This window comes from Danaus plexippus (assembly GCF_018135715.1).
Source record: "Danaus plexippus chromosome 9 unlocalized genomic scaffold, MEX_DaPlex mxdp_24, whole genome shotgun sequence".
NCBI classification, from domain to species: Eukaryota; Metazoa; Arthropoda; class Insecta; order Lepidoptera; family Nymphalidae; genus Danaus; species Danaus plexippus.
The window spans coordinates 3,419,013-3,432,997 of NW_026869847.1; the positions used below are offsets into that span (position 1 = coordinate 3,419,013).

The following is a 13,985-nucleotide window of genomic DNA, read 5'->3' on the forward strand; positions in this document are numbered from 1 at the left end:
GAGATATGAAATACGATAATATGTGAATAATATTATATGCTCCCTTTTTAAATCCAAATAAATTATTATTATATTTACTTCTACTATGTTCTATTCAATATATATATATTTTATAAGCAATACTGGAAAATATATTACTCCGTTAATTAGTTTTCCTTGAAATGGATACAAATCTATCCACATACATCCATGAATAATTTCCCTTGCAACATATTTACCGCTTCTGCCATTCTGTCGTAATCCGGGTAACAGAAGGCAGTTGAGAGGTGAACGAAGCCTGCCAGTTTTCTCATTTTCTTCGCCATCTCCAAAACACGGAGGGTTCCCTTTGTATTCAATTCGAGACCTTCTTTTAGGGGTGCCTCTAGACGTAGAGTAGCAGCGAAATGAAAAACTACTGATACCTTTATACAGAAACATAAAGTATTATGTAGTTAGTATTGCTATATATTCTTTTGAACAATTTGAATAAAATGAATAGCAACAGATGTGGTAGTGGTATAAAGTTTACGATTTGAAGTATTGGAAATAAGTATAATGTTAAGTACAATAACAACTATTACCTAAGTAATTTAATTGACCGCGAATATAACTTTAAGGAAGAAAACTGCAATAAAATAAATAACAGAAAAAATTTATGACATTATTTTGGAAATAATTTATCTTTATAATTTTTCACATTTGTGTAACGCCTTTATTGTTGCATGTAAGATACCTTACAAGCATAAGGACGAACTGTATGTAATATTTTATATATATACATATATATATATATATATATATATGTGTTAAAATATATATGACAAAATCGTTTTAATTTCAGTTATACAAGTGAACAAAAATTTTTCTTTCCCACATCCTAAGCTCGAAACAGATTATAATGTATATGTTTGTAAGATCCTTACTCATTGTTAAATTTTGTTATTAATATCGACGAATACTAACTGTTTATTATCTGTACCACAAGTCAATGTTGTCAAACGAAATACGGACTGTTTTAAGTTTTTACTCCATATATCTTCGAATACAATATCAATACATCTTTCATGTGTGGATGGAAATGTAGTAGTTATCTAATATGTTTTTGGCGTATCTCGATTCAAACTAATAGTAAACTTACAATATATTAATTACCTCGTTATATATTTCCTCTGTCTGTTTATTATTAATACCCAAATCATCGTACTGAATATCACCAGCCACAGCGATCAGTTTCTTCATAACATGAGGCTTCTCTTCCCGTATCCTTGCAAATAACTGAAATTATATGAAATATATGATATCAAAAATAACAATCAATAATGCAGAATCGATATGTCGAAATTATTAATCATGTTTTCCGATTGTTATAAAATAAGAAATATATCTTTAATATTCACAGGCAATTGCCACATTTCCTCGATCCTTGTTTCCGGTGACTTGCCACGTTTACTTCGCACTAGCGCGTACACGCATCCTATATCCGGAACGCTGTATAACAATTTTTCTATCAAAACCTTCCCCATGAGACCTAGAGCCCCCGTCACAAACACCTTTCTTCCCTTGTACCATTCGTTTACTTCGGACGCCATTTTGAAATCTGAAAAAAATTACCCCCATTTTGAGAGACATATTTTTCTTAATACTCAATTTTTTTTATTCGACACAAAACCCAACTTATTTACAATAAATTTTTTATTGCATCTCTGGTATGTATTTTTATATTTATCGAGTGTATTAGATAACACCTTTATACAGACCTTATTTTTTAATCAGACATTTACTATTATATTTTTTTTTTTGTATAAAAAACTACCATTAAAAAACTTGAACATCATTATTATGATTTGCTACAATTTCCTATATATAGCAACTTTTCCAATATTTATTAGTATACCATTATAAAGTATTAATTACTATAACTATTAATTTCTATCGTCGAAAAAATATAATAATATTTTTGCTTATTAAAGTTTTGACTTATGTGATTACTAATGAAACCCTCTCAAGAAGCATTAATTAGTATATAAAATAATACTGTAAAAGTAACAGTTCCAAAACGCAAATTATAGTCAGTTAGCTTTGTTTTAACAAACAATGTTATGTAAGTTAAAGTAAAGATCGGGTAGTTACAATTAGGTAAGTAAGTCCATTGTAGTTTCTCTCCAAAGCTTTCTACAACTTATGTTACTTAAATTGCTTCGCTGTCATGTGAATTTAAATAAATTTACTGATTAATGTACAACTGAAGACGATGAAAATATGAAAAAGTAAAACAATTTAATTATAATGATTTTTTTTTGTAAAATATAGTTTCTGACACAATTTACTTTAAGTCATATATCTCATCGTTCACGTGTACGTGTCTCATGTACGTAATCGCAGTAGTAGCCATGCGTGTCGTAAATTCGCGGTTATGCAATGGAAATATGGTCGGCAAATCTTCACTGGAATTTAGTTTCACTACAAAATATGCGTGATCATAGTCTAACAAAATTTTTATATAACCGGAATTTGCTTACACTTTTTATGACGCCACGCTCTTTTAAGTAACGCAATGTTTGTGTTAGTTAATACAACTAACAAAATATTTTTATAATAAATTTATAATTTTTTGTTTGAATATCGGACTCGGACGTAGTTACCATCCAACAGTTAAAGTCATGACGCAAACAAATTCATCAGATGCCGGAATTTTGTCTGATATGTGGAGCTATGTGGAGGATAGATCTGAACATTTGCCTGCTGATTTGAGATGAACACTATACACCAAGATTTGTGTTGTGTCAGTCACAGAGGGTAGCGGGATCTTAAGATACCAGTGCACCATCACAAACAAACTTACAAGCTGCACTTGACAAAGAGTTATATTCTATGTAATTAAAACTCAGTGTACCTTCAAAATCCAGATTTGATACTCCCTTCAGTATAATTTTCTTATGTATGTGAGTATTTCCGCAATAACATCTACTGTGTACAGGTTTTTGGACGACAGCCTTATTATAAGCCTTTAGATAAGCTAAGGCTCATTAATTTCTATTGTTATATCTAGGCAGACCATAAAATATCACAAGATTGTTTTGGATTATAATTACTGGTGGCCATGATTCGCTCAAAATGTATTTTATCAGCCTTGAGTTCAGGCTTAGTCAGCTTCTTAGTATTTTATATGACACATCTTGAAGATTGTACACAGGAATTACACGATTTAATTCCTTCACCCCCTTATACCATCTGAATCAGGACGAAGGGATAATGAGATGCACTATCTCACCATTCGGCATTTAAGAATTCTACTTAAGGATGGAATTATATTCAAGCACTATCCTGTCATTATAAAAAAATAATAATAAGTGATTTACCATGAAAGATATACTTTATATATTTAAAAGAAAGTTTTTTTTTATTGAATTTAAATATTCATATAGGTTCTTAGAAGGTTTTAACGGCAAAACTATACAATAACATATTCGTCAATTTACCGGACAATACTTAAATGTTTACAAAGAAATTACATTTGAAGACTAATAGAAAGACAACTTTTTTCTTAACTCAAAACTAACAACATATATAAGAAATGAAAATATGAATGTCGTAAATGAACTTTTGTGGTGTTGTGTACTTTGTAAGCACTAAAAAGTAGAAGGAATTTTGCAATCACATACACTGACAAAAATCAAAGACTAGGTATATTACCAAAATTACATCCTTATATGAGAATGGAAGCAGCACTTTTTTATGGAACAAATTTAACATATTGATAAGAAAGATCTGACTAAGAATAAAATTTCGATAGAAAAAATAATTCGAAAGCAATGAAATCGTAATAGCAACATTTATAAAAATCCTTTTAGATTCGCCGCAATCAAGGAGAAACAAGAAGCTTGCAAATATTCTGTATCTATGTATAAATTATTAAACATCATTTAATTCATGCTTTGAGAACAAAAAATGAGTGAAAAATAAAAATTACCGTTTATTTTAAAGTAAAATAATAAATGCATTTTGTAAATAAGTAACTTGAAAACGTCGGAAATATGTAAAGGCCATGACTTTGTACTGTCGTATAAACTTCTGGATGTTTTAACCTGTAGTTTGGACTTACTAATTTGAACAAATCTGTGACGTGTACTCAATTTTTTTAATAAGACAAAAAATACGTATATAGCTTTAACGTTTTTAATGATCTTTCACAATATTTTATACGCATGTCTTGTATCATATGGTCTATACAAAACTATGTAACCTTAAGTACTTCAGCAATGCTTTAAAGGATTTCAAAAGTTATCCATTCCAACAGACAATGGTCCTTGATGTATGGAGACGGACAACTATCACTCTAAAAGAAAAAATATATACTTAAAATAAAGAAAACCCACTTGTTTCATTAAACGGAGAACAGAACATTTATTATTAATAGACAAAACATACATATATATATATTTTCTGTGTGATGGCTTGATTGTTTTAGGAAATTGATATATTATTTGTAATGGCTGGCTACGCAACTTAGTTCTATTCTGTCAACTGCTTTCACAGATATTTTTGTTTTAAAATACACAAATAGATATATATTTGTCAACCACTACATTCATATATCCTCGTTCAATATCTTATCTAGATATAAGCTGAAATAGAATCCTAGTTAATTTGTAAAGATAAGAAAATTATCATGAGGAGTTTTAAGATTTCTAAATGTCGTGACATACTCGTACAGCCCCGAATAACTCGTGAAGGAACCTTAAAGCGACCTTACTTAGAGCCTTCATTACTAAATTTTTTAAAACATATGCGATCTTAAAAAGATTTATACATACTGCAACTTAAGTACACTTATCGTTGCATATGAAAATGAATTTCATTCTGCAAAATAACTTAAATTTCCACCAAATTTGGTTAAAAGAAATACGTATTAAATACAGTATACATACATATTTGGAAATAATTATTAAGTTATAATTTTACAACAACTTATAAAAGTTTTTTTAAATATTTATCATCATGTAAGAGGATTAATTGTTCGAATCTTAAACATAGGGATTGCAGTTCTGATTTCAGTGGTGTACCATCAGTCACTCGTGGCTGTACCAAGTGGGAATAATTTTAGAAAAAATGTTGTATATACGCTAACTGGGGATACAATGTCTGAATATTACAAGCAATACTTATGATAGAAAATTGACTTACCTCTGTAATGTAAAATGATGATTTATGGGATATGTGAAGTGGTTCAAGATAACCTCAGGGAAGTCTTCATTGTAATATTAGACAATATTTTTATAGATTTTTTAATTATCTCTACATTTAGGACTCGTACAATTTAAGTGACTACAATGTTACTGTTCATATAGTTTTATACAAAATGATTTAGTGACGAGCATCTCTAATGAAGTGATTCCTATTTTAGGCAGCTTAAAGAAATATATTAATTTGCTAATATAGATTAAAATTTTTACAAATACATCAAAATTAAATATTTATTATATCATTTATTTTTATTGCTATTAATAATAATATGTTCCAGTAATAAATAAATATTATCAAATCTGAAAAAGAAATATTCAAGACTATAAATAAACATAAAATTTTGTAATATTGGTACGACTATTGTTACTACCGTATAAAATTACATTTAATTGATTTTATTACAGACGGACAGTTCACGTTTATTTATGTGTATATTGGTCAAAACTAGTTTCGGTCTAGGAGAAAGTTGGTATAAGTGCAAAACTCCACTCCCTTGTAAATTGCATAAGATAGCATTGCATTAATTAGTCATTGTGTATGTGTTAGGCAATGATGCGTGCTAAATTAGCTATTAGTCTTTTTAATGTACCTTCCTAGAAATAAGACATGTGTATTAAGACGTGTACAAGTTTTTTATTATAATTAAGATTTAGTGTGATTTTTTAATTTTAATTTATTAACGTTATTTTATATTTGCCTAGACATTTAAATATTTTTTTAGAACAACTTTCACAGATACTCACTTGTCAACAAATAACGATGAATTAACACGGAACCCACGAAAATACTTACTAATAAATTGAATCGCTATTGAATATTATTTAATGTTTTATAAAAAAACATTCTATAAGGACACACACTACACCTATTCACGGAAAGGCGGTATCCGACTGAAGAAAACTTTACTATCTAACTCACCTGGTAGGGGTTATTACCTAACCTTAAGCGGTGAACAGAAAATTATGTGCAATGTTTCTGGGAAACAAAACAATGAATATAAAAAGAAAATAACGAAGTCTTTGCTGCTATAACAGCTTAAAAATATAATTGCATTTAAAAATCATATTTTCATGGAACGCAAGAAGGGTCCTGAATGAATGAGTGATTGAAAACACTTATATATGTTAAAATTATTACAAATATATAATAAAAACTTTTTTGTATATAAATACTAATACTGTCTCACTCTATCTAAAACATGTCATACTTATTTTTTGTTTGTTACATCGGAATAAATAATTATTATCGTTTTCTTTCAACTTTAGTTACGAAGCGTACGTCGGATATATTACATATTTTAATTAATAGTTTGATCTTAAAATCTATAGGTCATAGTACTATTAATTTGTAATATTATGATACTCGTGCCACCGTCGTTTAATTTTAATCTATAACGGAATAAAACTGTGTATTATAACAAAGGATAGGACGATAGTAATCACGTTAATATTAATTTAAAATGACTCGAATCCTGACATCTAGTGGAATTAATAACTAAGATTACAAATTGAGGTATCTGACAAACGCAAGTGTAAATGTAGAAAGCGCATGGGTAAATTATTTCTACCAACTTTGTAAAGATGGCGCTGTAAAGAAAAAGTAAATTATAAAAAATTACTATGTTTGTTTGTTTAAAATATGGCCTTCTTCCGAGCAAAGCAAAAATTACTCAATAATATTTTTGTTACTGAAAGATTTTTATAATATTTACAGAAGTAAAGAGAATTGATAAGTGAAATATCTTAGAAATTATGAAAATTTAACATAATTGTTCAATTTATTATAAGACTTTCTTAAGTAAAAAAAGGACAGTTTTTTTTCTTTTAAATAATGAGACGCTTCATCACCAAATAAAGTACTTATTTTACATGACATTAATAAACTTCAAGGTACCGCTGAAGAGAAAGTTGTCCACCTCCTGAGCTTAACAAGCCCACACATCTCATATTACAGCGTAACTACGGCCCATTGAAGTTCATAGTTGTACCTACACGTGGACCACAAAACCGCGCACATAAAACAGATTAAAAAAATACACCAATACAAGTGACAGTACAGTTTTTGGGGTGCCTCTCTTCGTGCGTATGAGTGGAAAGTATTAAATCCATCGAATATCAATGTAAAGCAAGTTTTTGTAAGTGGGTTATGTTCACTAGTGCTTATCATATACATCACCTGACTGCTCCCGGCCTTGATATACGATATGGTAATTCGATAGTTAAGAATTGGACTTGAGCAAAGTGAAGTTATAACTAAGATTTCCATGTACAGTTATTGACTTTACACTCAAAGTTAAACACGTCTCTATGTTCTGGGATGCGTCGAAAGGAACAAGTTTCGGCACCGGGTGGTAATGGAAGAAGTTTGATTGCTACAAGAACGAACCAACACCAGCAACGTAAAATGCAAGGACCACGAAGTCATTTACCTAGAAGCTATTCCTCACCAGCTGCCGCGAAAGATGAAAGTCCCGAAAATGCGTCGAAAGCCTTTGTATTGCGGAGTTTTTCTTCACCCGAACCCAATAACACGGATAAAGAAAGTAACAGAAGTGCCGAATCCCTTTCTAGAACAAATCCACATGAATCGCGAAGTGAATTTGACACTGATTTAGATAATTTTGAACAATTTGAGGAAAGCTTAAAAGATATAGATGCTGAAAATTATGATTTCACCAACCGATATCGTAATACACCCGACACTGAACAGCCCAAACGCATTCTGACCACAATGCTTCCAGGCAGTGGTTTACAGAAAGTCGCATTGAGACCAGTAGCTACAAAAGAATATGGAACCGTTTCAGCAATGAAGCAGCCGAAGAAAGAAAATAAAAGTAAGTATCAATGTACCAATTTTTATTTTAAACTCAGCTTTTGCTCGGAACCATTTGCAAGAATCTAGGTGAAGGTAACACAACGTCACATTGTTCGTGAAACCTACGCAAATACAGTTATAATACCAACAGCAATAGATTGGTATTTACGTTAAGGTCATGGATAATGAATTAAAGGTTTTCTAATAACAATACTGTATACGAATTGTAGATAAAAAATTAAAAATTTCTGCTGTCAGGCTATATGACACTTATTTTGACAGTTTAGCTCACACAATGTAAGCCACTGAATTGTTGTTGCTAACTCTCAGTGAAACCATGTAAATAATATTTAGAAATAAAATTTACTGAATACAAAGAATATCATTTATATTTTTAAAAACTAATTACAGGACTTTCCCGCTTGAGTTTCCGCCCTCTCATCATAAAGATGCCAAGTCAGATTACAGCTCAGCCCAAGTGCGAATCTATTCCTGGATTGGAGGAATTGCAAACCTCCCCACAGTTTGAGATAGAGTCAGCAGAACTGGACCATGAATTTGATAATGCAGAGGAACACTTAGAGAGGGAGATAGCAATAGCGGCTGCAGAGACTGACGTTGATATGGTATGACAATTTTCTTTAACATCCATCTAATAATTCCTCTCTATTGATGTTATTCTATCAAAACGAGCACAATATATGGTTGATATTTTTTATATCGTCATTTGTTCATTAGTTTTAAGCAGGATGCCAAGATATTTATCTTAGAATTGTCAATTGAGATGAATGGTATAAAATTTCTGCTATAATCCATTCACCAAGGAGTCGTTAACTAAAAACCTAATTACACAACAGTCAATAACAATAAGAGCCAACCAACACTGTATAAACAGTCATGTGTTAACGACTAAACATTCAGTTCTGAACATAAATTTCAAATATTATACTCTCTCGTGTTATTTTACAACTTTGTACTTTATTGTTCTTGACGTTTCAAACTGTCACATCAATAATCAAAGATAGTTGACGTAATGTAATTTAAACTCCCCTGCGGCTGAACACTTCATTTTTTTTACTTCTATAATTTGATATGGTCAAAGTTTTAAATGTAAAAAAGACTGTATTGATTTTCACATCACGGAAACAATGATTTATATTAAATTGACTTTATAGTATGTTTCGGAACGCTGAATAGGAAAGTAATGGTTGACGACCTGTAGATTTCGCAGTCATCTGATGAACGAAACGAACGAAACATTCTGGTGACCATTCATTCATTGAACGATTTTTTTTATAACATTCTGTCATTAAAATGTTCTCTGTAAGTGCTTAATACTTTTATGTATTTCCATTCTCTACGTCACACTTACCTATATGAAAAGTATAATTCTGCTTTTAAGCCGAACTCGTTTAATATAATTTAAAAAATGTATATATAATAAAAATTCAAAACCAACTCTTTTATTAAAAAACAAATATTTATATATGAATATGTAAATTGCAAATATATTTCGAAATATTTTCATAGTTATGTGACACTACCTTAAAAAAAAAATTTAATTGAGAACCTTCTTTGCTTCTAATTTCTCCAGACGTTTTAGGATGCTAGAAGATAAGTCAGCTTACAACAGTGCTTAATTACGATAAACATAACTTCTAATTCTTAATTTGTGACAAGAACAGCTCAATATGAGGTCATATATCCGACTTTCATATCATCATAAAATTTGACCACAGATAAACATACGTAACACTTACAACATTAAAATATTTCTCGTATCTTAATAATTTCTTAAAAGGATTCTTTGATGAGCCAAAATAAACTAAAAATAGAATTAAATAAAATTAAATGCACATTTTAGCGTCGGTCGACTCCGGAGTTTTGTTTATGACGACCATAACACAAGATTAGATCCACCGTATTACACACCGGCCTTTAATCCGACTTCAATTAATCATGATGATAATATTATATAACAGAATTGAAATTTACTGTGTAAATAAAAATGTTCATATGTAACTTCAGTGACAGCATTATGGGAACTATCGAATAATTTGAAATAGTCTAAGATAGATTGTAATGAAATGTTTGATTGGTGGAAATGTTTTTCCCGTCCCCAGGCGGTGTGTAGAGCGGTATTCGCTGCACGTTAAAAGCTCTGGTGTCCCAGTTAACGTTACATCAAAGCTTGCGACACACAGCGGCCCAAATTTTACATAACTAACAAATAATATATATTTAGTGAGACGCTTTGATTTATTCGCTATTAAAAGTTCCATTCTATTATTGTAACAGAACAAATATAAGAAAATAAGGTATATCTTTGTTGAAAATTGTCCAGTTCGATTAAGAGTACATAAAATTATTTAAAATAAAATGTATAACCTTATTGGTCACTGTCATTAATGTTGATCCAAGGCCCTAAATTATATACGGTTTTCTCCTTGATGTTTTTAAATTTATTTATAATAATAAATTCTCAATGATTCCCTAATCAATTATACCTTAATAATATGAACTCTTAAATATTTAACTAACAAATAAAATATTATATATAACAGAAAAACTATTGTCTTTACAATTGGCTTCGGTACTATTTTTTTTTTATCATCGCCATGAATATTTATATTTCGGCGTTGAAATCTATTTTTAGAATGGTATACCATCGGAAAATTTTAAAACAATATAATAATTTCATTATAGACAAAATATATGTTTCTCAATTCTTATTGTTATGTGGTTTGAAATATTTTACAAATGCATTTTTTATCGCATAATAAATTTACTACGTGTTGCATTTAATCTCACGACAACACGTGCTCATACTATAAAACCTCACGACGCTGAGCGGTGAAGTGACGTAATCCTAATCAGAAACAAAACATTGTTTATAAGAATACACTATTTGTATTCCTAATTCTGCTACTGCCAAATACGCAGTTCGTCGTTCCGTATCGTAACGGTGCTTGTTAGTGTTGTGCCATCGGTTGGCTAGCTGTGTTTAGTTTTTGCGGTTTAATTAAATAAACGGAAACCGCTAATATCGTGTCGCCATTGGTTACAAGTACGTTCCCGTGGCAGCAGAACGTAAACATCGCGTGATCGATAACAGTGTTAGCGGGGACATTAGATGCAGTGACGCCATTGAGTGTGTTCAAGGTGTTGGACTTACATACGTACCGACACTCGTAGACGACTGACCAGAAGGTGTGATGAGTGCGCCTTGACCTTGCGGTGAGGGGGCTGAGGCGGGAGATGACGTCAGCGCGGCCGACACGCTTTTCGGCTTTCGGGTGCGATCCTTCGCGGACGGCATCCGCCTAATCGGCGGTCACCGCGATTCCAAAGTTTGCGTCAAAAATACCGGAGCGGGTGGGCGCCACGAAGCGGGCTCTGCGCAAGAGGACTGTGCACTCATTCCGCGAGCCGGCGCCGACGCCGACGCGCCTCGAACGACCGACCGACCGACACCCGCCGTCCGAGACGACGAGACATGCTCGGACATCGACATGGGTAATGTGCAGTGCTGCTCTAGCGATCTCCAAGAGGGGAAACAGATTAAAAAACAGAAGAACAAGAAGAAGACTAAAAAGAAGCAGAAGAAGAATAGCGGAAACATCAACGGGCTTGGTGGTGCTAAATTAGACTCTAATTGTGGTGAGAAAGTAGCAACTGTGGCGGAAGACACTGAACGCGCAGCGCCTAAGGAGGCGCAAGCGCAGAATATGCATCCTGACATCAAACCTGTGAATAAATCGCAGGAGTCATTAAATGTGACACAGCCCGATGATACCAATTCCAACAAGAGCCAGCCTTCGCAGAATGAATCCATGGCAGCGGCGAGAGAACGGTTCTTTAATCAGGTAAAAATATATATGTATAAGACAAGTCTCTTTCAAATCTAATAGACACAAGAAACGACCGCTCACCGGAACGACCTAATCCTCTTATCGCATCGTCTCGCAGGGAGCGCTGCTTCACATCATTTAATATTATGCATGATAACGTCTGTTTAATTATATTTATTTTCTTTGCCTTATCTCGAGTGCCAGCGTAAATAAAACAGACGTGTACCAAAATAACGAAGTTAAACACGATTATTAACGTATAAATAATCTAATATATTCTAATAACGTGTAATGTAGTATAAATTTATGCTATTATAAATACGCAAATGTTGCGAATAACATTGTATGTGACAAGCTATTAACTAAATATGTGGTTGTGTTAGGACAGGACACATCTATGTGACCCGTGTTGTGCTGTCACTTGTTTTGTTACCGAACGCATTATATTTAAAGCTTGAATACTGGTTTCCATGATGATCTAATGTGCATTGATTAACTGCCAAGGATACTACTACGACCTCTGTGAGTATCTTGTAGTTAAGTTTAACTACTTAAGTGATTGTTGATATTCGTTAACAGTGTTGATTGATAAATTTAATTAAGTGTTAAAAAGAGTTAATCTCATGAAATTTCAAAGATAAAGAGAACAGTGCTATTGACCAACTTGAAAAGAAATAAGTAATTTTTTTCATATGTACTTCAGGATTGGTAATTTTTATTTATATTTGTGTAATATTAAACATATATTTATACTATATGAATTACTCCAACGACGCCATTTGTATTTCAAAGCTATTCAAGTTATATTTTATCGTTCTAAATATAAAATTCTAGGAATTAACTATTAATAAAACAATGGAACAGGAATAGTTAACTTTTGAAATATGGCAAGTTTGCGTGTGCTCTAAAAAGATAAGAAGTAAAGTTCAGAACTTAGTCGGGCAAGTATTAAATAAGAAAGTTTCTAACGTTGACTGGACGAATGTTTTTCACTGTTTTTGTTTTTAACCGTAAAATTATTAAAAGCTATTTCGCTAAGTCCATATTATAAATTTATTAGTATAGGTATGGGAAAGGGAAAGCTTAAAGTGCCACTACATAGTTTTTTAATTATTTATATTATATAGATACAATCTGTCGTCTATCACATTATGGTTATCATAAAATCTTTATGAATAAAGTTCCTCCACAAAAGGATCCCACTGTGCTAAAGGAAATAATAAATTTAAGAATTAAGACGAACTACTAGTTAACTCACTCACTAGATAAGAAGAGTGTATTTTAATTTTGTTTGTATCAAATCGAAAAATGTCTTCGTCGTATATATCATAGTTTGTTGCAAAACTGTAAATGAGGTGAAAATATGGAAAAACTGAATTACCGCCCAAAGATTCCGAGTTAAAAATTCTGTTTTATAATTAATGTTTTTATTTTACTCACAAAAATAACTGCAAACAAAAGGCGTTAATTGAAACTAGTATATTTCGGATATACTACGCGGATTTTATTATTTTTAAACTACATAATATATTAGTTTTATTTAAATGAATAAAACTCACGAAAGTGTTGGATCTCATTAAAAGGCATTAATGAATGAAAATTATAATTGAAGCAATATACAAAATTTTAAGGACCACGACAAGGTCGTATCATTCGTTTTAGGAGTGAATGACTAAATATTTAAACAAGTCTCACTGCAATCAGATAAAAAGTGAAGAGTTTTTGTGGCACTATCTTGAAAGTAGATGCCCTAAATCAAACTATGCCTTACGGAGATACTAAGCGTTTTACTATAAAACTTTCATTTCTTCAGCCCGTGGTCACAGTAGATGTTAACTGTTAAGTAACCGAACAGTCAGGTAAAATATAGAATTATATCATAAATCGCTGATCGTATCCGAAAAAATATAATTACATTGAAATGTATAGTCACGAAAAACTTAGATACTATTGTAAGAATGACTTAAGAATTAGTTATAATCTTAATATAAGAAATAAGAAGTATCTGCTTATCATCACCGTAATAGCATACACGGAAACAAGAGATCAAACCTCGTTTTAGGAAAAGATCAGTTGATTGACAATAAACAAAAA

At 31.5% G+C, this 13,985-nt stretch overlaps 2 protein-coding genes across 7 annotated transcripts in view; one reads left to right on the top strand and one right to left on the bottom strand.

Annotated features, from left to right (window-relative positions):
* Nucleotides 1-13,985, bottom strand: part of LOC116767567 (putative fatty acyl-CoA reductase CG5065) — a 50,661-nt gene that overhangs the window by 3,197 nt on the left and 33,479 nt on the right. The window contains exons 1-4 of one of the 4 annotated variants that reach the window (XM_032657951.2): nucleotides 11,224-11,359; nucleotides 1,380-1,579; nucleotides 1,135-1,257; nucleotides 219-404 (exon numbers count right to left, since the gene is read on the bottom strand). In XM_032657951.2, the coding sequence (XP_032513842.1) occupies nucleotides 219-404; nucleotides 1,135-1,257; nucleotides 1,380-1,579; nucleotides 11,224-11,359 (645 nt within the window). Of the gene's footprint in view, nucleotides 1-218; nucleotides 405-1,134; nucleotides 1,258-1,379; nucleotides 1,580-5,969; nucleotides 6,043-11,215; nucleotides 11,360-13,985 lie in introns of those variants that run through there. The other 3 variants (XM_061527233.1, XM_032657952.2, XM_061527232.1) reach the window with 3 other exon arrangements.
* The window catches only part of LOC116767565 (NAD(+) hydrolase sarm1), a 50,256-nt gene continuing 47,544 nt past the window's right edge, over nucleotides 11,274-13,985 (top strand). Inside the window, exon 1 of one of the 3 annotated variants that reach the window (XM_061527231.1) lies at nucleotides 11,274-11,906. In XM_061527231.1, coding sequence (XP_061383215.1) covers nucleotides 11,553-11,906 — 354 coding nt within the window. In that variant the 5' untranslated portion in view covers nucleotides 11,274-11,552. The remainder of the gene's footprint in view (nucleotides 11,907-13,985) is intronic. The other 2 variants (XM_032657945.2, XM_032657946.2) reach the window with 2 other exon arrangements.